Raw genomic sequence first — 24,788 nt, forward strand, 5'->3', positions numbered from 1 at the left:
CTTTGATACCCGGCAGGGCAAGTTATTTCTGACAGCAGCAGGATTCCCAATTACTGAATCTGCCAGACTCGAAATTCTGGGATTATCTGCAGGTGCTGGGGTCCTTGGTGGCAATGTTAGAGCTTGTTCCGTGGGTCTTTGCCCATATGCGTGCATTACAGAGAGTATTGCTGTCTTGATGGAGCCCAATGTCCGAGGAGTATCATGTCCCCTTAGCTCTGACACGGGAGACCAAGACCATCCTGGAGTGGTGGTTGCCTTGGACCAATCTGGGCAAGGGCATGGAAGTCCTGAACTGGGTGATATTGACCACGGATGCCAGTCTCAAAGGCTGGGGAGCAGTGTGCATGGGGCGCTCGATCCAGGGTCTCTGGTTGGCTGTGGAAAAGACCTAGTCGATCAACAGTTTGGAGATTACAGCGGTGTGCAGGGCATTGGAGCGTTTTTTGCCCGTGGTCCGGAATCGGATGGTTCGAGTGTTGTCGGACAATGTGACGATGGTGGAATATATCAATTGTCAGGGAGGTACAAGATGTCTCACTGGGAGGCCCAACTGCTGTTTTCATGGGCGGAGTTCACCTTGAAGGGAACGCAGCATCTCATTTCGCGGGAGCGTACAACGTGCAGTCGGATTTTCTAAGCCGACAGAAACTAGACCCCGGTGATTCCTGGGAACTGTCCCAGGAATCCTGGAACCACATCTGTGCCAAATGGGGAGTTCCTCGGCTGGATCTCATGGCAACCAGGGCCACTTTGAAGATGTTCAGGTTCTTCAGCTGCAGAAGAGAAATCTGCTCCATAGGCCTAGATGCCCTAGTGTATCCCTGGCTGACAGGTCTTCTGTATGTGTTTCCCTTTCATCGCATTGAAATGCATCCAGGGTCAGTGGTTCTGGTTGATCTGGAGAAGCCGCATCGTCCATGGTTTGCGGACCTAATGCATCTGGCGGTGGATGGGAGTCTTCGACTGGCTCACCTTTCGGAGTAGCTTCGGCAAGGTTCCATACTTTCGGATGTGGAGGATCACTTTTGTCTCGCGGCTTGGCTTTTGAGATTTTATTTATTTATTTATTTAAAAGTGTTTTTATACCACTTTTACAAACAAAGTTTAGGCAAAATGGTTTACATAAATATAAATCATAAAATAAAATAAAGTAATAGCTAAAAATTTACATAAATCTCATAATAATAAAATAAAATTAATAATTTATCAAAAAACTAAACATATCAATAACAATAATCAATGATTAAATCAAACATACCAAAACAATAATCAGGTGTCATCTTGTAGCCACTGCAAATGTCAGGGGAAAAGGAGTTTAGGGAAGTTATTTTTCAAAGTATACATGAGGATTAATAGGAGGGGAATTTCCAAGTTGTATATAGGAAGAAATTCGTGTTTAGTAGATGTAATTTTGAAGGCATTTTGAAACAAATATGTTTTTAAGGATTTCTTGAATTGTATTCGGTTTGATAATAATTGTAGTGAGTCAGATAGTGCATTCCAAAGGGTGGGGCCTGCTACTAAAAAGGCCCTTTTCCTTGCAATGTCTAGTCTAGCTAGTCGAGGTGAAGGAATGTCCAAAAGGTATTTTGTTAAGGATCTCAGGTGTCTGGTGGGTTTATAAATGTGGAGTAAAGAGCAGAGCCAGTTAGAAGAGGAATTGTAAATAAGAGACTGGATGATGGTAAGGACTTTATATTGTATTCTGAATTTTATTGGTAACCAGTGATAAGCCTGTAGCACTGGAGAGATAAGATTTCTGATAGAAGTACCTGATAAAATGCATGCTGCAGCATTCTGGACTAGATACTCTGGATATTTGGAGCTGGCAATTTCTACCCTTCTTCAGGCCAGGAGGCCTTCCACGTCCATGGCTAATGTTAGAGTGTGGAAAGTGTTTGAGTCCTGGTGCAGCCAACAGGCGGTGGATCCTCTACTAGCTTCTATTCTACAGGTTTTGTCCTTACTGCAGCACAGACTATCCAAAGATCTAGCTTATAGTTTGCTCAGAGTCCAGGTTGCAGCTCTGGGTTGTCTCAGGGGCAAGGTGTGGGGCAGGCCTTTGGCGTCTCATCCAGATGTTGTTCGCTTTGTCAAGGGAGTGAAGGTTTTGAATCATCTGCTTTGCAAGGTCTGTCAGGACTGGAATCTTAACCTGGTCCTCCTGGTTCTCTGTGAACTTCCCTTTGAGCCTTTCAGTTGAGCCTCCTTGAAGGATCTTACGCTAAAGATGGTGTTTCTGGTCGCAATCTGCTCAGCCATTTCGGAGCTTTAGCCTCTTTCCTGTCATGACCCTTTCTTACATATTTCCACCAACAAAGTGTCTCTGAGTACGGTGCCTTCCTTTTTGCCAAAGGTGGTCTCTGCCTTCCAAGTCAATCAGTGGAGTTATTGGGGTTTCCAGATTGGTCCAGATGCTCGACCTTGATTAGAAATCTTCACCTTTTGGATGTTCGATGAGCACTCTTGCGGTACTTGAAGGTCACCAATTCCTTTCGAAGGTTGGATCATCTTTTTGTGCTGTTTGGTGGAGCGAAGAAGAGAGACAAGGCCTCGAAAGCTACTTTAGCCCAATGGTTAAAAGAGGATATTTCTGCGGCCTATATTGCTAAGGATCGTGTGCTTCCCAGTGTCCTTAAAGCGTATTCTACTAGAGCACAGGTGGCATCTTGGGCCAAGTGTAAGCTGGGGTCTCCAGAGGAAATTTGTAGGGCCGCAATGTGGTCCTCCCTGCATCCTTTCACCAGGCATTACTATTTAGATGTTCGGGTGCCTGAAGATGAGGGCTTTGGTGAAAGTGTTTTGAGAATGGGCCTTTTGTGTTCCCACCCAGTTTAGGTTTGATTTGGTACATCTCACTTGTCTGGACAAATCTGGCTATATTCAGGAAAGGAAAATTGGTTCTTACCTGCAAATTTTCATTCCTGTTATACCACAGATCAGTCCAGAGGCCTGACCAGGTATTGTTACCGAAAGATGTGCGATATTATTTGAATATCACCGCTGCAACAGTTGAGTTATTTTTAGTTTCTCATTGGCAGGGCATTTTTTGGGGGCCTTGCGATTTTGTGTTGCTATTCTGGTTCAGGGGACTCTAACCCCGGGGTTTTTCTGATTCGCTCGGGAGGGTTGAATTTTTTTATATATCTTGGCTTGGGTACAGGTCAGTACTAAGGAGTGCAGGTGGCACACTCAGTTATGTAGCAGTGCCTCGAAGGTTTGTTCTCTGCCTCCATCTACTGGAAGGGACGCATAAACCCACTTGTCTGGAAGGATTTGTTGTATTACAGAACAAAAATTAGCAGGAAAGAACCAATTTTCTTATATGCCCTTTTCTTTTGATGAAATTGGCAGAATTCAATAAAAACAGTCCCTGTTCATCATCCTGCAGAATGGCCAGGGAATAGGCAGGAAGAAGCAGGAATATTGAACAGGGTGACCCTCACAGCAGCAGCTAGAGAGTGGGCTCAGAGCATGTAGCATCTGGAAAAATAGCATCCCAGATGGGAAGAGGAAGAAGAGAGGAATTGGTAGGGGCCTAATAAGGCTCAGTGATGGACCCCAAAGCCTTTGTTGGGGGGAGAGGAGAGATAGCTGTGGATTAAGACCTTGGGAGGTGTTTCATCTGTTAACTTTTTACATCTCAAGCACTATCTGTTCTCAACTTATTTACTGCAGTATTCTTTACTTCCATATTGATTTCATAACTTTTCCCACTATCAAACCATTTCCATATCCATGAACTAAATAATATCAAAACCTTTGCAAGTTAAGTTTACCTCACACTGAACCATTCATTTTGTTTTCAGTACCTGAACCTCCCAAACCAAAGCAGACAGAGATTCCGGGTGAGTATTAAATCAGATTTATACACACTATGGAATTGCCTCGCATGAATCTGTACTGATCACTGATGACTAGGTTACCTCTTGAGGACATTACCTTGGGAAATGTTGTGTGTTATAGACCCTTAGAAACGTTTCCCTCTAATATTTATTTTCTGAACTATAGAATAGAATCACAGTAATTGAGGCAGAAAAAGATCAAATTGGCCCATTCAGTCTGCTCAGTTGAGATTCTTTCACATTGAGTAGATAAGCACCTTACCCCTGCCCCCGCCATCCTGTCTCTTATGTGAACCTTCAAACCTTTTCCCATCACTGCAGTTCATATCAGTACAAAGCCTGCCCCAAATCTGCTAAAACCCTGACTTCCATCATCTCTTCTGGCCATCCATGTCAGGCCTTACCAACTTCCTCTTTTGTTTTTAAAAACCAACACCTAATCCAAAGTCCAGATCCGCCGTGCTTTCAAGCAAGCTACTCAGCTGCCATTTTTCAAAACATTTAACCTCCCTGTGCTCATGGAAGCTTGGGCTTTAATTATGGTCCCCGCTATTCAGGTTCCCCAGTCTTTCCTAGAAGCCCGATGCAATCATATGGCTTTTTGAGTCATAACTGCCACTCTCTGGACATTGCCCCAATTGACTACCCCATGTTCATGGTTTAGCTATTCCTTCACTTTTGAAAATAAGGATTTTCTGCATGTATCCCATGTTTTTTTGAAGGCTGTTACCATTACAAATCCTCCCCAAAATTGCTGGTATGAAAGGTAGAAATTCAAAACCAAGAGATGTATACACAAAGAATCCAGAACTACTAGTAAGATGGTGTTAGGAGTTTGTCTGAGGGCCTAGCCACAGGCAATCCCTTACCTCTGGTAGCAAGCTGCTGCCGCCGCAGTCTTCGCAAGGCCCAGAGGCCTCCGCGTTGTCGGTGCCTCTGTGGTCCTAGCGCCGCCTGCCGGCCCGATGCCTCCTCTCATCTTCGCAGCAAGAAGCCGCTGCTGCCGCTGCCTGTTTCCTCTTTGCAGCAAGGGGTGCCGCTGCTGCTGCCTACCCGGCCTCCCACGTGGCAGGATGCCACCGCAGGTTCCTGCCTCCTCTCCTCTTCATTTAAAGGATCAGCGGCAAGAAAAGACCCGAGGCCCTCACTGATGATGTCATCTATCCTTGCCTGGACCAGCCCTATAAAAGGGTCCTGCTTCTGTTCCTCAGGGCCTTCGGATCCAGTCTTCACAGTGTCTGTGGTCTTCTTCCGGTCCAGGTCCTCCGTGGTCTTCCTGTGCCTTGATGGATCTTTGCTCTATGTTCTTTGTGTTCCTGGTTTCCTTCATCTTGATGTTCCTGGTTTCGTCCCTCGTTGGACATCCATCGTCACGTGTTCCTTGTTCCTGATGTTCCAGATGTCCTGCTGTCCAGTCGTCCTGATGTTCCATGCCCTGATGTCCTGATGTTCCTGATGTCCGATGTTCCAGTCCTGAATTCGTCTTCCTCGTCTCCAGCTCTTCGTCCATTTCCCAGGTTCCTTGTCTGTACACCTTTCCTGGCATGCCACCGTCATGGTCCGTGACCAGCCCATGGGGGGCTGTGTAGGGTGCCTCGTGGCACAAGGCCTACCTTCTCGTCTGCAGCGCAAGCCTCCGGAAGGCTCCTGTTTTTAATGCCTAGCTTCTGAATCCTGAATCCTATCCCGGTCTTCGGAGTTCCTTGTGCCTGCTTCCGTCCATGCCTAAGAATCTGCTCCACTTCACCGTGATCTGTGACCAGCCACAGGTGGCTATGTTGGGCGTGGCCTAAATCTTTGTCATGTCCTGACTTCAAGTTCCACTGCTTCATCTGGAGTCTGCTTTCGCTTTCGGCACTCACCCAGTACTTTCTCCTGAATCCTGAACCCTTGCCTGAAACCTTCAAGTATCCTGAATTCTTGCCAGAGACCTCCATGTAATCTGAATCCTTGTCTGAGTCTTTTGAGCAACCTGAATCCTTGTCTGAGTCTTCCGAGTATCCTGAGTCTAAGTCTGAGTCTTCTTGTTCCTGCCCTCAGCCTCCATCTGGCCTCATGCACTTGTCATTCCCAAGCGGCGGGTCCGGAAGGGCTATTGAGTGGCCAGAGGGCTACTTCTGAGACCAGCATTGCATTGCTGGGTCTCTTTGGTGTGTGTAGGTCCAGTGGAGGGCTGAGCCTACCTTGTTCCTGCTCCAGACGTTCTTTGTCTTGCCTTCAGTCCAGCCTTGTTCCTGTTCTGGCCATGCTTGTACTTGCTCACCTCTCACGGTGTGTCTTGGGGCTCCTCCCTGAGCTACGCCGTGATCCAAGAGCTCACAATCCCCCTCAAGAAGCGACCATGCCTCCGCAACTTGCAAAAGATGGTCAATGATAATAATTGCTAAAATCATAATAAATAATAAATATAATTTAATATAAATTAAAATAGACATGATAAAATTATACAATTATAAAAGTCACATAACGATAAAAATATATGTATATATAGATTTAATACCATTTGATTTTACAATCAAATCAAATAAATAAACATTTAGATTCTATCACAGGTATGAGATGGCTAACGATCTTCGTTAGAAATAGAATCGCGCTGTCAAATATAAATAGGTGTCCTTTTAAATGCCTTATATTTAACATTTAACATTTTTCTATACCGACCTTCAAGGTTGAATACCATATCAGGTCGGTTTACATCGAACAGGGGTAGATCAGTATAACATAACGTAACATAAGGAACAACTTTTTTATAATTAGCGGAGACAAAAGCAAAGAAGCAAAAGTTACATAATAACAAGGACCTTGAACTTGGAAGCTGGTTCAGCTGGAAAAAGAGAAGCCTTAAGAGGGTATTAAATTAAATACATTGTGAAATGTCCGAGCCTGGTCTAGAGCTAGTTAGCTTATTAGGGTAGCAAACTAGTAAATGAGGTGAGTATTGGAGGGGCGAAGTTCGAAATTCATATTCATAATTCATATTCATAATTGTCTATTCATCATTATATATGTGGAGAGCAGGAGCGTAGAAACTATTATTAATCGATTTTCTGACTGCAAAATGTCTGGTCGCTTGTTGCATTCAGGAGCTTGTCCTGCGACTAAGGCAGCAGTGTACTATGGTTTTGAAAGGGAGCACAAGTACCCTGTCCGTCCGGCTGTAAAACTGTATGCTCCCTTCACAGGAGCAGTCAGAAAGTGTGCCTTTTTATTTATCATTGGGTGCCTTTTATATTTTATATTGTGTCTTTTCTATTTTCATTTCTATTTCTATTTATTAATTATCACTGACCATCTTACTAATAGTTATGTTTTCTTTGTATGTATACCACTTGGGCAGACCTGGGCAAGGGGCGGCCCGCGGGCTGAATCCGGCCCGCCTACGGTCTGTGACCGGCCCGCCCATTGCTGAGAGCAGACGGGGAATGAGGCACTGCTGCCTTCCCTTGCAGAGGGAAGGCAGCAGTTCATTCTCCGCTCCCTCGCTCCTCGATTGGCCGGCCAATCGGGGAGCGAGGGAGCGGAGAATGAACTGGTTTTTTTACAGTGTCCGGTGGGGGGAGAGGGAGTGACTCGAGCCAAGGCACGCTCTCCGATTGGCCGGTGCTGGGCAAGCCTTGCCCAGCACCGGCCAATCGGGCAGCGTGCCTTCGCTCGAGTTTCTTTCCTACATATGTCACAGTTCCGCCTTTCGTGGTCTTTTATCTCAGGGGTCCCCAACCACCGGTCCGCGGGAGTTTTTTGCCGGTCCGCGGCGCGAGTTCCCGGTCTCTCCCGCTGCCGTTGCCGCTGGGCTGTCAGCACGTTCAAGCCCAGTGGGAACGGCAGCGGTGTTAGAAGAAGCTGTGGTACCCGCGGCTGGCCTTTTTTTCTTCCCGCGCCTGCACCCCCCCTCCCGTGACCCGGAACAGGAAGTGATACACGGAGCGGTGCGCGGGAAGGAGAAAGAGCCGTGCCGCGTCGGCTGCAGCGTCGGTCCCCGAGCAATTGAAGCAGCCAGTAATTGAGAAAGGAGTCAGCAGCATGAGCCTCCCGCGGCCGATGGGATTCTTCTTTCTTGGCCTGCGGGGGCTGCTGCAGCTCCCATTTGTGCTCGGGGGGGGGGGGGGGGGGGGGGGAGAGAGAGAAAGAGAGAGAAGCAGCCAGCCAGCCAGCCTGTGTGTGATTGACTGGTCAGAGAACTGTTGTGTGTGTGTATGTGAGAGACAATGAAAGTGATTGCTCAGGGAGATGACTGATGTGTAAGTGAGAGTGTGAGACATTAGTCAGGGAGGTGACTGATGTGTGTGTGTGTGAGAGAAAAAGCATGGAAGTGAGAAGTCTGGGTATGTGGGGAAAGCATGAGCGTAAGAAGCCTGGTGTTGTGGGAGTGAGAAACCTGGGTGAGTGTGCATGCATGAGAGAGAGAGACTGCTTGGTAAGGTGACGGTGTGTGTGAGAGAAAAAGACTGGTGTGTGTGAATGTGAGAGAATGTGATTCATGGAATGAGAAGCCTGTGCACGTGGAGAGTGAGCATGGAAATGAGAATGTGTAACAGAGAGAAAGTGATTATGGGAATGAGAAGCCTGTGCATGAGAGTGAGAAACCTGGGTGTGTATGAGACAGCATGGGAGGGAGAAGCCTGTATATATGAAAGAGAACTTGGGAGTGGGAAGCCTGTGTGTGTGTGTATGCATGAGTGAGATCAGGTGACTGGTGTGTGTGTGTGAGAGAGAGAAAAATAAAGTGATTATGGGAATGAGAAGCCTGTGCATGTGAAGAGTGAGCATGGGAGTGAGAAACCTGGGTGTGTGTGAGACACATCATGGGAGGGAGAAGCCTGTATATCTGAAAGAGAACATGGGAGTGAGAGACTGGTGAGTGTGTGTGTGTAAGAGAAAGAAAGTGATTATGGGAATGAGAAGCCTGTACATGTGGAGAGAACAAGCATGGGAGTGAGAGACTGGTGAGTGAGTGTGTGGGTGTTTGTGTGTGTGTGTGTGTGTGAGAGAGAGAGAGAGACAGAGAAAGTGATTATGAGAGTGAGAAGCCCATATATGTAAGTAGAACACGGGAGTGGGAAGCCTGTGTGTGTGTGTGTGTGTATGGCATGAGAGAAACTGTTCAGGAAGGTGACTGGTGTGTGTGTGCCAAAGACTGTTTGGGAGATGATTGGTGTGTCAGAGACAGAAACTGGTCATGGGGGCATGACTGGTATGGTGTATGTGTGAGAGACATGGGCACTAAGGAAGAGGACCATAAGTATTAGGGATGTGAATCGTTTTAGGACGATTAAAATTATCGTCCGATAATTTTAATATCGTCTTAAACCGTTATGGAACACAATACAATACAGATTCTAACGATTTATCGTTATAAATCGTTAGAATCGTGAGCCGGCACACTAAAACCCCCTAAAACCCACCCCCGACCCTTTAAATTAAATCCCCCACCCTCCCGAACCCCCCCCAAATAACTTAAATAACCTGCGGGTCCAGCGGCGGTCCGGAACGGCAGCGGTCCGGAACGGGCTCCTGCTCCTGCATCTTGTCGTCTTCGGCCGGCGCCATTTTCCAAAATGGCGCCGAAAAATGGCGGCGGCCATAGACGAAAAAGATTGGACGGCAGGAGGTCCTTCCGGACCCCCGCTGGACTTTTGGCAAGTCTCGTGGGGGTCAGGAGGCCCCCCACAAGCTGGCCAAAAGTTCCTGGAGGTCCAGCGGGGGTCAGGGAGCGATTTCCCGCCGCGAATCGTTTTCGTACGGAAAATGGCGCCGGCAGGAGATCGACTGCAGGAGGTCGTTCAGCGAGGGTTCCGGCGCCTCGCTGAACGACCTCCTGCAGTCGATCTCCTGCCGGCGCCATTTTCCGTACGAAAACGATTCGCGGCGGGAAATCGCTCCCTGACCCCCGCTGGACCTCCAGGAACTTTTGGCCAGCTTGTGGGGGGCCTCCTGACCCCCACGAGACTTGCCAAAAGTCCAGCGGGGGTCCGGAAGGACCTCCTGCCGTCCAATCTTTTTTGTCTATGGCCGCCGCCATTTTTCGGCGCCATTTTGGAAAATGGCGCCGGCCGAAGACGACAAGATGCAGGAGCAGGAGCCCGTTCCGGACCGCTGCCGTTCCGGACCGCCGCTGGACCCGCAGGTTATTTAAGTTATTTGGGGGGGGGTTCGAGAGGGTGGGGGATTTAATTTAAAGGGTCGGGGGTGGGTTTTAGGGGGTTTTAATGTGCCGGTTTTTCGATTTTTCGATTTTTTAACGATTTTTAACGATTTTTCACGATATTTTACCCCCCCAAACGGCAACAATACGATTCCCTCCCCCTCCCAGCCGAAATCGATCGTTAAGACGATCGAGGACACGATTCACATCCCTAATAAGTATAGAGCTTAGCTTCTACTGCTGCTTCTGGTGTGTGCCACTGCCTGCAGGGAAGGGGAGTAGGAGAGCTGCTGGAGGGGGTAAGTAAAGGTGGCTTTAAGTTTATTTTTCTTGACTGCCATTTTAATTGTGTGATGTCTGCTTTTTTGAAATATTTTATTGTTGTTTGGAGAATGTTTAATAGTTTTTATGAGTTTTTAATTGTTGGATGTTATTCTGTTCATAGCTGTTTTGAAATATTTATTCTGCTTATTAGTATAGTTTTACAATTATTTCTGTGTGGGGATCTATAGTGCTTGCTAGTTCTGTTTTCCTAATAAGAGGTGTATTGGTTTTTAGGACCTGATTTAATATTTGTAGTGTTGCCTTTTCATAGATAGGGTTGCTCCTGTTTGAGTGTATTCCATAATACAGGTGTAACTATGTGCGGATTAGTTTATGTGCATTACTACAGATCCTGGGAGTATGTTAGGTCGGTTCTGTGTCTGTTACCGAGATGAGATATTTTACTAGCATGTAAGCGTTTGTATCGGTCTTATTTGTTGTGTTTTCTCAGAGGACATGCATTGGTGGTAAACTGCTGTCTTTTCATAAGTAGGGCTATTGAGAACTGAGTTAATTATATTAGTCCGACCCTCTAAAACCATCCCAATTTCTCATGCGGCCCCATGGGAAAATTAATTGCCCACCCCTGCACTTGGGTAGACATACATTCATATTCTGTGGATTTTGGCCTCTCTTTCTTTATTTGTAAAGGATGGAAAGTTTCTTGCCTAAGGTCTGTGGAAGATCAGCTTTATAAAGGTTTAAAAGTGCAGTAGCAGGACACTGTTTAAAAGGATATTATTTTAGATAGTCTGTTAAATGAATTATGGTTTTGTTGCGCATCTCATCCACGTAGGCCCGCGCCTGGGCCTGCTAACCTCGCTCCAGCAGGTCCTGGGACCTGCTGTCGCAGCCAGCTCTCATTGCCCACGGTGTCCCGTGGCGGCGTCCCCAGGGCCTTCGGGGCCTCCATCCTCCGAGCTCGCCCCACGCTGGGGCTTGGCGTCCTCCTCCGCATCAGGCCCATCCCTAGGCACGCACGCGCGGACTGCCCAGCCCTTTAAAGGGCCAGGGGTGGGAAACCGCTCCGCGGCGCGCACAGATGACATCACCTGAGCACCATATTTAGGCGAGGGCCTGCACCTCAGTCCCTCGCCTTGGCAAACGGGTCATCATCCCCGGTGAAGCTAGTTGCTGTCCTCATTCCTGCGTTCCCATGCTTGTTCCAGTGTTCCTGCATCCCTGCGTTTGTTCCTGTGTTCCTGTGCTTGTTCCAGTGTTCCTGAGTCTGCTCCTGTATTCCTGTGGTCCTCCTTGTGTTCCAGTGCCTATTCCTGTGTTTCTTCACTCCTGAGTTCCGTTCCACCTTTCACAACCCATGTTGTATCCCTCGGACTGATACTCGATATGGACCTTGGCTTGCCTCTGACTATGCTTGGATTGATACCTGGAACCAACCTCTGCTCACCTCTAACCATGCTCAGACTGATACCTGGAACTGACCCTTGCTTTGGCTGACCTTCCTCGATTGGATACCCTGGCTTTGACCCTTGCGCTTCTTTCGGACACTCTCTTTGCTCCTTCTGTGACCACCCAGTCCGCCTGCACTGACGCCATCCGCGGCCTTCCTCAAGCTACACCACTAGGCGCTGCCTATCCTACCCGGAGGACTTTCAGTCCCTACCTCATACCCGTGGTCTCCGGTATTCCAGGTTCCAGCCTAGCTCATCTGTTCATCTTCAGCCGTGCACCTCTTCTGGTCGTGGGCACACCTCTCCACCATCTCTCCAGGAGAGTCTCAGAAGCCAACCTAAGCCCAGGCAGTCCAGAAATCCAAGGGTTCAACCCGTGGAGCCCCCAGGCCGTTTTTGGTTAAACACAGCACTACGCTTACACGTCCCACAAAGAAATCTTAGATCAGCCAACAGAGCTCTACTAACCATCCCCTCAGTCAAGACAGCAAAACTTACCCAAGTTAGAGATAGAGCCCTTTCCTTAGCCGGACCAGCATTATGGAACTCATTGCCACTCGAAACAAGATTACAAAGTGATTTAAAAAGCTTTAAAAAAAAGTTTAAAAACATGGCTTTTCAAAAAAGCATTCTACAATATGAATGGGGAACAAGAAGTTTAAAGGAATAAGCGAATATACATCTACACTAAGCTAAAGTCACCCTATGAGCATAATTGTCTATTCATCACTATAGAATAATTTAAGAAACATGCAGTTTAAAGTTCAATTATTATATGATTTCCTATTAATCATATATAAAAGACAAGATCCACAACTCACATTATATACCTTAGATTATGAAATTGTTACCGTAAATGTTTTGGCACTTTGGTAGTAAGAATTTAATCAAATACATATATGCGTGCCGCCCTGTAAACCGTTGTGATGGTGCAATAATAAACGACGGTATAGAAAAGTTTTTAAATAAATAAATAAATAAATAAATAAATAAATAAAGATACAGCTAGCCTCTGTCTCCTGGTGGCAGGAACCCTCTGGGTCCCCCTAGAGGGCCATACCAATCCTGCGCCAGGCCAAAGGACTACCTCCAGCACATCAGATTTCTAGGATTACTCATCATTCAGATGCCTCCAACTTCCTAAGTACGAAAGTGCAGTTTTATGATCCCTCTCGTATTTTGAGATCTAATAGTACTAACTTATTAGATATTCCTCCTTTACGAGAACATAAGCTGCAGCGGACTCAAACTCCAGTATTCTTGTGGAATGAGTTACCAGCAGAATTAAGGGCACAACGAGACTTAAAGTGTTTTAGAAAACAACTTAAGAACATAAGAAATTGCCATGCTGGGTCAGACGAAGGGTCCATCAAGCCCAGCATCCTGTTTCCAACATAGGCCAAACCAGGCTAAAAGAACCTGGCAAGTACCCAAACACTAAGAAGATCCCATGCTACTGATGCAATTAATAGCAGTGGCTATTCCCTAAGTAAACTTGATTAATAGCCGTTAATGGACTTCTCCTCCAAGAATTTATCCAAACCTTTTTTGAACCCAGCTACACTAACTGCACTAACCACATCTTCTGGCAACAAATTCCAGAGTTTAATTGTGTGTTGAGTAAAAAAGAACTTTCTCCGATTAATTTTAAATGTGCCCCATGCTAACTTCATGGAGTGCCCCCTAGTCTTTCTATTATCCAAAAGAGTAAATAACCCATTCACATCTACCCGTTCTAGACCTTTCATGATTTTAAACATCTCTATCATATCCTCCCTCAGCCATCTCTTCTCCAAGCTGAAAAGTCCTAACCTCTTTAGTCTTTCCTCATAGGGGAGCTGTTCCATTCCCCTTATCATTTTGGTAGCCCTTCTCTGTACCTTCTCCATCGCAATTATATCTTTTTTGAGATGCGGCGACCAGAATTGTACACAGTATTCAAGGTGAGGTCTCACCATAGAGCGATATAGAGGCATTATGACATTTTCCGTTTTATAACCCATTCCCTTCCTAATAATTCCTAAAATTCTGTTTGCTTTTTTGACTGCTGCAGCACACTGAGCCAACTATTTCAAAGTATTATCCACTATGATGCCTAGATCTTTTTCCTGGGTGGTAGCTCCTAATATGGAACCTAACATTGTGTAACTACAGCAAGGATTATTTTTCCCTATATGCAACACCTTTTGGGGAAAGGGAGACTTTTCCCAAAGGATAGACTCCACCCTAGCCAGAGTGGAACCAAGCTGCTGGCACTAATTTTTATAAAGGAGATAGAGCAGCTTTTAAACTAGAACAAGGGGGAAAGCTGACAGTCGCTCAGCAGTGCATGGTTTGGAGGAATGTATCCTTGAAGGATACTAATGAAACAGGAGAGTTAGGGCATCCCAACAGAGATGTTCCAATAAAAGCAAACACAGTCCATGTGCCTATATGTAAAAAATCACCTGAGCTAAAGATTTCTAAATTATCCCTAACAACTGAAAAGCAGGTTGTTAATACAAACAAAAACACACTTTGAAATGTCTGTATGCCAATGCCAGAAGTCTAAGAAAGAGCAAATCTGAACTAATGACTGGAAGGGGGACAATATATAAATCTACAGTTCTAACACTAAATTTTCTAAAGGGAAACTTTGATACAATGAGGAAAATAGAAAAAAACTGACAGGTGTAGCTGCAAAGGTTAAAAGTGTACAACAGGCATGGACATTGTTTAAAAATACAATCTTAGAAGTGCAGTCCAGATGCATTCCACTCATTAAGAATAGTGAGAGGAAGGCAAAATGATTACCAGCATGGTTAAAAGGTGAGGTGAAAGAGGCTACTTTAGCTAAAAAAAAATCCTTCAAAAAAATGGAAGAAGAAATCCATCAGAAGAAAATAGGAAAATGCATAAGCAAGTCAAGTGTAAAACATTGATAAAGCAATCTAAGAGAGAATTTGAAATGAAGTTGACCATAGAGGCAAAAACTCATAATTAAAACTTTTTAAAATATATCCGAAGCAAGAAATCTGTGAGGGAGTTGGTTGTGAGGAGGGATTAAAGGGGATCTTAGGAAAGATAAGGCCATTGCTGAAAGTCTAAATGAATTCTTTGCTTCTGTGTTTACTAATGAGGATTTTGGGGAGTTACCAGTTCCGGAGATGGTTTTCAACGGTGAGGAGTTAGATGAACTGAACCAAAATACTGTGACCCTGGAAGACATAGTAGGCCAGATTGCCAATCTAAAGAGTAGCAAATCACCTGGACTGGATGTTATGCAAGTCAGGGTTCTGAAGGAACTAAAAAATGAATTTTCTGATCTAGTAGTTAAAATGTATAAGCTATCTTTAAAATCATCCATTGTACCTGAAGACTGGAGAGTGGACAATGTAACCCCAATATTTAAAAAGGGCTCCAGGGGTGATCCAGGAAACTATAGACCAATGAGCCTGACTTTAGTGCTGGGAAAAATAGTGAAAACTATTCTAAAGATCAAAATCACAGAAAATATAGAAAGACATGGTTTAATGGAACACAGTCATCAGAAATTTACCCAAGGCAAGTCTTGCCTCACAAATCTACTTCAGATTTTTGAAGGGGTTAATAAACATGTGGATAAAGGTGAACCGGTAGATGTAGTGTATTTGGATTTTCAGAAGGCATTTGACAAAGTCCCTCATGAGAGGCTTCTAAGAAAACAAAAAAGTCATGTGATAGGAGGCGATGTCCTTTCATGGATTACAAACTGGTTAAAAGACAGGAAACAGAGTAGGATTAAATGGTCAATTTTCTCAGTGGAAAAGGGTAAACAGTGGAGTGCCTCAGGGATCTGTACTTGGACCAGTGCTTTTCAATATATATATAAATGATCTGGAAAGGGGCAGTCTTTCTGTGAACGGAGGCATTACCTGGTTCCAGAGGCACAGCTGAGCTCCGTTTCCTGGTCCCTCGGACGTCAGCGGGAGGGGCCTGCGCCCATATAATCGGCGGTACTGCGGAGGGGAAACCGCAGTCTTTCTGTGAACGGAGGCATTACCTGGTTCCAGAGGCACAGCTGAGCTCCGTTTCCTGGTCCCTCGGACGTCAGCGGGAGGGGCCTGCGCCCATATAATCGGCGGTACTGTGGAGGGGAAACCGCAGTCTTTCTGTGAACGGAGGCATTACCTGGTTCCAGAGGCACAGCTGAGCTCCGTTTCCTGGTCCCTCGGACGTCAGCGGGAGGGGCCTGCGCCCATATAATCGGCGCTCCCAGGCGCGCCTTAGTCGCCGGCGCGCCACCAAAGCCTAAGGGGCGTGCGCGGCTTTGTCCGGCTTAGTCCGGAGAAGGACGGAGAAACGACGGAGGACTCCGGAAACAGTTTGACTGCCAAGTGAGAGTCCAAGGTAACTGTTAATTTTGTGGAAAAGAGACCGTAGATATATTTCTTTGTTCAATGCCGCATTCAAAGAGGAAGGGGAGAGTTAGAGGGGAACCCCCGACCCCAATTACTCCTATCCCACCTCAGCCTACTATAGGTTCTTTTTTCACACGAACTGGTACGTTGACTCCGGGAGGGCTTCCAGATATGGGATTAAGTGCCGAGCAAGCACTTACCCCTTTGGACTTTAACATCACTTTAAGCCCCGGAGAACCTGAGGCTCCTATGCCACCGAACTTTGCTCATTCTTCAGTTTTGGTAGGGCAGAATCAACCTAAGTTGTTAGAGGAAGCTGCTACTATCGGAGGAAACCTGGAGAAATTAGGGGCAAGGCCAAAAATTAGAGGGAATTCTAATGGAAAGGATGAATTCCCCCTAACATCTACACCATCGGGGCATGAGGGGAGAACAGTGGCCTCTGATAAGAGGTTTGAACCATGTTCCCCCGGAACAGTGAATTTACCTAATAACTCAATTGTGCCCCAATCACAGCCTATAACTTTAGAAAATGTCTGGTCTACTTTAACCGATTTAAAATCTGTGATATTGTCTTTGAATAATATAGTAGTTGATATACAGAATCGGATAATGAAAGTTGAACCAGAAATGTCTTTGCATGGAGAAAAGATTGTAAGATTTGAAAATCGTTGTGAGCAAATTGAAAAGGTTCAAGCGGGTTTGATCCAGGGGGAATTGATAAATAATAAGAAAATTGAGATGATTGAAAATACAATTAGATATAATAACTTAAGAGTTCTCAATTTCCCCAGCATCAAACTTATATCACCATACGAACAGTATAAAAAATTTATGATGGAAAATCTAATGCTTGATATTGCTGAGCTACCATCCATAGAAAAAATTTTCTTTATCTCATTGGGAAAAAGGAAGAATGAAATATCGGAAGTAGCTCAGCAAAATATAAGAGCACAAAATGATATAAATAATCTTACTGCTTTCTTAGAACAGTCTATGTCAGAGCAGGTAGATTTTAGAGGAACCTTATGTGTAAAGTTTATAAAAAGCTCAGAGAGGGATAAGATACTAAGATTATCCTTAAAACATAGAGACAAAATCTTCCTGGGTCAAAAGGTTTGGACTTTTCCCGATATCACGAGGGGTACCCAAATTCGTAGAAAGAATTTTCTTCAGATGAATCAGGAATTAAGATCTATAGGTGCTCAGAGTACAATATATTATCCATGCAAATGTGTTGTGAAACATCAGCAGCAAAGGTATGTGTTTTTAGACCCAAGTGAGTTAAGGAAATTTCTTGATGCCAAATTACCTGCACTGATTCCAAGTCTCAGTAATGAAAGTGTTGTACCACATATTTCCTAGTTTTTTCTTTTCCAAAATTTGCTCATAACTATGTTATCTTGGCTCTTTTGTTGCTTTATAACAGGGTCTGATTTCTTATAAAAAGTTTCTAAAGTTTGTAAATTTGTTTGCTTGCACCTGTAGAAATGACAAGTTGATATTGCTGCTTGTTTGTAAATATAATTAGCATAAATAAAAAATGAAAAAAAAAATGATCTGGAAAGGAATACGACGAGCGAGATTATCAAATTTGCAGATGATACAAAATTATTCAGAGTAGTTAAATCAAAGCAGACTGTGATACATTACAGGAGGACCTTGTAAGACTGGAAGATTGGGCATCCAAATGGCAGATGAAATTTAATGTGGACAAGTGCAAGGTGATGCATATAGGGAAAAATAACCCATGCTGTAGTTACATGATATTAGGAGTTACCACCCAGGAAAAAGATCTAGGCTTTATAGTGGATAATACATTGAAATCGTCACCTCAGTGTGCTGCGGCAGTTAAAAAAGCAAATAGAATATTCCCAGTACGTACCAGGATCAGTCCAGAGAAGTGGGTTGTGTATCCCTACCAGCAGATGGAGTCAGAGAACAAAGCTTTGGGCACTGCCATATATACAAGAGTGCCACCTGCAGTCCCTCAGTATTTCTCTGACTCCAGCAGATGGCAGAGATGCACTCCTGAAGTTTTTTTATCGGAATTTTTCAGTAATTAGTAATTTTTTTCTTTTTCTTGCGGTTGCTTCCTGAGGTGTTAGGCAGCTTCGTGGGCCATCCCTCATGGAAGCAGGGTGTCCGGGGGATTGGATATCCCTGTCAGGGTCTCGTCCACTCCGAGTCCGTGTGTGAAGGCCAGGGGTCCTGGTTACTCAACGCAGACACTGCTGCAGCTGCTCTCTTGATCCTGCTAGGGCATCCTCAGTTTTGGCCTCAGTAAAGTTTGTGTAAAAAAAAAAAAAATTTTAGCAAAGTGTCTTACTTTGCGCGTCTGGCCTGATGCAGTCGACTGTGAGGTAAGGAGTCGGTATGGTGGGATCGGACCCTCAGTGGCCGTGTGGGGAGGCTGTCAGCTCCTGGTTCCCTTCTCTCCCGGAGCTCCAGGCTGCTGGGAAAGGGATGGGGTAAGTTTCTCTTTTAGACCAGCTGTTGTTTTATTACCCGCAGCGGCTTTTTCACTCAGAGGCAGGCTTTTTTACTGCGGCCCGTCGGTGCACCAGTTTTTTCTCTATTTTTTTGCCTCACTGCCTGAATTTTTTCCCGTGTTGCAGCTACGCGTGGTGGTGTGGCAATCACAGCCTTCTTCCTCCTTGCTCCATGAGGCGCCGCGACTCCATAGATGGGGCTGCACTCAAAATCGCCGGCCTGCCGCATGTGTTTGTAATCCACGAAATTTCATAATGTTAAGCTTGAATAGTTTCCCCGGTCCAAGTTCCGAAACCTTTGTTCCATGTACCGCCTCCAGGCGAATTATTATGTTCTGTTTCAATGTAAACCGATGTGATTTGTACTGCATACAGGAACACCGGTATATAAAAATTAAAAATAAATAAATAAATACATGTGTGGCACTCGCGCGCAGGTTCTGGACATGGGGTGTTTGTGCCCTGATTGCGCTCAAGAGGTAGGAGAGTTATCGGGACCGGAGGGCCCTCCCTCCGGGGTCGACCCGGGTGCCCCGGGCTTAGCCTCGTGGGAGGAGGAGCCCCCCCCCCCCTGTTTTAGCACCCGTAGGGGAGGACCCCGCGGGAGGAACGGACATTTCACCTCCGGTAAATTCCCTGGGAGGGGGCTCCGGAGGGGTTTTCCCTGGAGTTTGTCCTCCTCATGCACGAAGCCTTCTTAGCTCGCAAACGCATGGCAGTGAAGAGACCTGGAATCCAGGAGGACATCGGTCATCCCCCTGAGAAATTAGATAGGGCTGCAGATCCTGGGCAGTGCCCTATGGATCCATTGCCCCTAAATCAGGGGAGCCGTTTAGGGCGCTCAGGACCCACTGCCGGGTTCAGGGTCAGGCCGCCCCGCAGGAGCGGGGTTGGACCCGGATCAGACGGATGTGGATATGGATATAGATGACTCCGAGACACCGCCAGCGGAGGGTGACGATCCCAGTGTGGTCCGATTATTTAAAAGGGACGAACTGCGTCCCCTCATTCCACAGGTCCTGGGCCTTAAGGTGTCTTAGGAAGAGTCGGATAATGAGGGGGTTAATCCAGTTCTCGACGGCATTAGGGGTCCCACGACTTCCTTTCCTCTACCGAAGAAGGTGCGCAAACTGGTGAACCAGGAGTGGGAGGCTCCGGATGCCAGTCTGAAAGTGGGCAGAGCGATGGCTAAACTATATCTCCTTTCGTCAGATGTTTTAGACCTGTTGAAGATCCCTAAGGTGGATGCTGCAGTCTCGGCGGTCACTAAAAAGACCACTATTCCGGTCGCTGGGGCGGCCACCCTGAAAGACATGCGGGTCCGGAAGCTGGAAATCCAGTTGAAATGGGCATTCGAGGTCGCAGCGCTGAGTCTGCGGGCTGCAATCTGCCCCAGCCTCATGCAAGAGAGCATGTCTGTGTTGGGTGCAAGAGGCATCTACCCGTGCCGGAACAAGCGGCAGAAGGGTGTTACAGTCCACCCGTTTGGAGGCGGGTATCGCCTATGTGGCAGATGCCCTGATGATCTAGTGAGAACCTCGGCGAGGAATATGGTCTCCATGGTGTCGCCGCCGCGTCTACTTTGGCTGAGGAATTGGGCGGCGGATTTGTCCTCTAAATCCCAGCTGTGCAACCTACCTTTTAAAGACAAACTCCTGTTTGGAGAGGAACTGGACCAACTGGTAAAATTGCTGGCTGAATCCAAGGGCAATCGGTTGCCAGAAGACAGGAGATCATCCAAGAAGGCATTTCCCCCTCGAGCTCGTTTCCGGGACACAGGTCTAGCAGATACACCACACTGGCTGCTTCTAAACCGGCTATAGGGCACCAGCAGTCCTTTCGTGGCGGTCGCCGACCGGGTAGGGACTCGGGACATCTGGGTGCAAGAAACACCAAAGCCTCCCAATGAAGCCAAGAGCACCCATTCCGTCGTCGAAGCTGTAGGAGGCAGATTATCCAGCTTTTACATGGAATGGGCAAGGATTATCTCAGACTGTTGGGTCTTAGAGGTAATCAGAGACGGCTACGCCTTGGAATTCTTGTGACCGGTACGAGAGGTATTTGTGGAATCCAGAGTTGTTTCACTCAGCAAGCACGAGGCGGTCCAGGGGACCCTACAATGACTTCTCGACCTCAAGGCTATTGCCCCGGTTCTGGAGGCACAGTACGGAAGGGGCCGTTATTTGATTTACTTTGTGGTGCCCAAAAAGGAGGGCACGTTTCGGCCCATTCTCGATCTGCAGAAAGTGAACCATTGCCTATGGATTCCTCGTTTTTGGATGAAAACCTTGCAGACAGTGATGGCGGCGGTGCAGACTGGGGAGTTTCTAGCGTCCCTGGATCTCACCGAAGCGTACCTTCATATCCCTATCAGGTTAAGTCACCAGAATTTTCTGCATTTCAAGGTGTTGGGGCAACACTTCCAATTTTGGCCCTTCCATTTGGCCTCGCAATGGCTCCTCAAACATTCACGAAAGTAATGGTGGTGGTGGCAGCATTCCTTCGCAAGGAAGGAATATTGGTCCACCCGAACCTGGACAACTGGTTGATCCGCACAAAGTCTCGGAAGGACTGCGAGAGATCGGTTTGCGTGGTGATGTTCACGTTGCAGTCATTGGGCTGGGTGATCAATGTACAGAAGAGTCACTTGGAACCTACCCAGGTGTTGAATTATCTAGGAGCCAAATTTGATACCTTGCAGGGCAAGGTATTTCTGTCGGCAGATCGCATAACAAAGTTGCAAGACCAGATCCACTCGCTTCTTTGGAGGAGCACTCCCACAGTATGGCATCATCTTCAAGTCCTGGGCTCCATGGCCTCTACCCTGGATTTGGTTCCATGGGCTTTCGCTCACTTACGTCCATTACAGTGGGGACTTCTGTCTTGATCGAGCTCAGTGTCAGAACAGTTTCACCTGCCAATGAGACTCCTTCCTGAATCCCGGGTCAGTCTTTCATGGTGGCTATCGTGCAACAATCTGGAACGGGGGGGGGGGGGGGGTAAATTTTGACCCTCAGAATTGGCTGATCATCTCCACCGATGCCAGCCTTACCGGCTGGGGAGCAGTCTGTGCGGAAAGGTCCGCTGTGGTCAGCGATGGAAGGATCATGGTCCATCAATCGCCTCGAGACAAAAGCAATGCGTCTAGCCTTACAAGCCTTTCTACCTTGGATTCAGAGCAGAATGGTGCCCGTCTTCTCCGACAATGCGACGTCGGTGGCATACATCAACCGGCAAGGCGGGACTCGAAGTCCGGTGGTGGCGCTCGAAGCACGACTTTTGTTCACTTGGGCAGAACGTCATCTAGGGGGCATTGCCGCCTCATATGTCACGGGGGTAGAGAATGTTCAAACGGACTTTCTCAGCAGACAACTCGATCCAGGAGAATGGGAACTGTCTGCCAATGCGTGGAACCACATTTACGCCAAATGGGGAGAACCCCAGTTAAACCTAATGGCAACACGGGCGAATACGAAGACGGAACGTTTCTTCAGTCATCGAAGAGAGCAAGGTTCGGTGGGCATCAATGCTCTCGTGTGTCCCTGGCCCACGGGAATTCTCCTGTATGCCTTTCCTCCCTGGCCGCTCATATGTCGACTTCTCCGCCGCATAGAACTCAACCCTGGCCAGAAAGTCCTAGTGGCTCCAGAGTGGCCGCATCGTCCGTGGTTCGCAGATCTCGTGCATCTTGCTGATGAAGGCCCTTTACAAATAGCTCATCTACCACGTCTGCTCCGACAGGGACCCATATTTTCAGATCGTGAGGATCACTTCTCTCTTGTGGCTTGGCTTTTGAGAGGCAACTTTTATGCTTAAAGGGCTATTCTGAGCAGATCATTTCCACCCTTCTGCAGGCGCGACGTCCGGCCCCCTCTATGGCTTATGTGCGCGTTGGGAAGCTTTTTGAGGCGTGGTGTAGTCAACAGACCTACGACCCTCTATCAGTCGAGGTCCCTCGAATCCTTGATTTTCTTCAACAGGGGCTTACTAAGGGGCTAGCGTTCAATTCCCTTCAGGTACAGGTTGCGGCCCTGGGTACCCTGCGGGGACGGTTTAATGGCTGTTCCTTGGCAGCGCATCTGGACATTTCCCATTTTCTTAAAGGTGTCAAGCATTTGCAGCCTCCTGTCTGCCCAGTATGCCCAGATTGGAACCCAAATTTAGTTCTCCGAGTCCTTTGTGGTGCTCCTTTCGAGCCTCTCCGCGGATCTTCCCTGAAGGATCTAACTTTGAAGATGGTGATTTTGGTGGCCATTTGTTCAGCTTGTCGGATTTCAGAGCTACAGGCGCTGTCGTGTCTGGACCCCTTTCTCCGTATATCGGTGGATCAGGTGACTTTGAGGACTGTCCCATCATTCATCCCTAAGGTGGTTTCCTCCTTTCATGTAAATCAGACGGTGGAACTGCCTGGGTTTCCACGTTGGTCTCGAGACCCTTCTCAGGACAGAGATCTTCATCTTTTGAACGTGCATCGAGCCTTAATGCGGTATCTGGAGGTTATCAATGACTTCAGACATTCTGACCATTTATTTATCCATTTTGGGGGACCGAATAAAGGAGATAAAGCGTCTAAAGCGACTCTTTCTCAGTGGATTAAAGAAGTAATTTGCTCGGCGTACATTGCCTATGGTCGGCAAGTGCCATTGGGTCTCAGGGCTCACTCCACTAGAGCCCAGGCTACTTCCTGGGCAGAGTGTCAGTTCTTGTCACCTCAGGAGATCTGTAGGGTGGCAGTGTGGTCTTCGATTCACACTTTCACTAAGCATTATCGATTCGACGTCAAGGCATCTGATGAGTCGTCTTTCGGTGAGAGTGTTCTGCGTGCAGGTCTTTCGGGGGTCTGCCCAGTATAAGGTGGCTTGGGTACATCCCACTTCTCTGGACTGATCCTGGTACGTACTGGGAAAAGGAAATTGGTTCTTACCTGCTAATTTTCGTTCCTGAAGTACCAAGGATCAGTCCAGAGGCCCACCCCTTATTTCAGATTCCGAAAGACTGTGTTGGCTACTGTTGGCCGATAATGTGGCCTGAAGCATTTCATGAAGCTCCTTTTTGCAGAATGGATTGATGGAGCAGTTATGCACGGTTGGTTTAGTTTACTTTTTGGTTCGGGCATAGGGGTAGTCAGGGTTTTGTTGATTGCTACCCCTTGCTCTGTAGTTCTGTTAGCCTGGGTTTGGGTACAGGACAATACTGAGGGATTGCAGGTGGCACTCTTGTATATATCATCATATATATCAACACAATTCTAAAGTTAGACGTGCTATTCCAAAGTAGGCTGAAAAGTTGGTTGAAACAGAGTTAACCTCATATAATTATTATGGCAGGCTCGTATTTGTTATGCCTTTATGCCATACATGTAATGGTGGTACATTTTTACGTCACCAAGTGTTTATAATCACTGGTTACTCTGCAAGAATATATTTTTAGGAAAAGAAATGTTTTTGCATTTGCAATGTCCCAGCGTTGCGGTGAGTCAGTGTAGCAGGAAAGAGACAGCGGTATAACTGGCTACGGCCCGACACGATTCGTGTTTCTGTTATTCTTCCTCAGGGGCCAACAATTGCAATATAGAACAAATTGCCATGTCTAAATTTAAGAAAAGAAAGTTTGTCTTATGGGTGAAACAAGCTGACTTCACAAAACATTATTGCACACTGTTATACATACGTTTTTCACCGTCTATATGTAGGTTGCTTCTGCTACCAAGGTGTAGCTATCGCCGGACAGCAGGATCCGCCATTTGAGATGCAGGTTTTAAACCTGCTAGCTTCTTGGGAAGGAACCAATCAAAAACAGGGTTAGGTAGAACAGGAGCCAATCATATGCTAGTACAGAGAGGACCATTCGACAGTGTCATTTAAACCATTTGGAGATTCTGAGTCCAATGTGAATATCCACCATTGTTCACGGTAATTTAATGTAAAATTAAGATCACCTCCGCGAGGATGTTTGTTTACTTGTTCAAGAATTGTCCAATGCAGTTGATCGAAAGTATGTCCTGCAGTTATGCAATGACTTACCATTGGTGCCTCCATGTTACCCGTGTTGAGCCGACTCCTGTGTTCATGGAGACGAATTTTGATTTTCCTGCTCGTACGGCCAACATATAAATAGGAACAGGGGCATTGTATCACATACACGACAGATGTGGAATTGCATGTGGTATTGGATCTCTTATAATATGTGTG

At 46.5% G+C, this 24,788-nt stretch overlaps 1 protein-coding gene across 1 annotated transcript in view; it reads left to right on the plus strand.

The window, feature by feature from the left end:
* The window catches only part of LOC115075937 (IgGFc-binding protein-like), a 400,171-nt gene that overhangs the window by 249,544 nt on the left and 125,839 nt on the right, over positions 1–24,788 (plus strand). The window contains exon 40 of the mRNA XM_029576916.1: positions 3,813–3,851. Within this exon, the coding sequence (XP_029432776.1) occupies positions 3,813–3,851 (39 nt within the window). The remainder of the gene's footprint in view (positions 1–3,812; positions 3,852–24,788) is intronic.

This window comes from Rhinatrema bivittatum, chromosome 14 (assembly GCF_901001135.1).
Source record: "Rhinatrema bivittatum chromosome 14, aRhiBiv1.1, whole genome shotgun sequence".
In the NCBI taxonomy this organism is placed as follows: Eukaryota; Metazoa; Chordata; class Amphibia; order Gymnophiona; family Rhinatrematidae; genus Rhinatrema; species Rhinatrema bivittatum.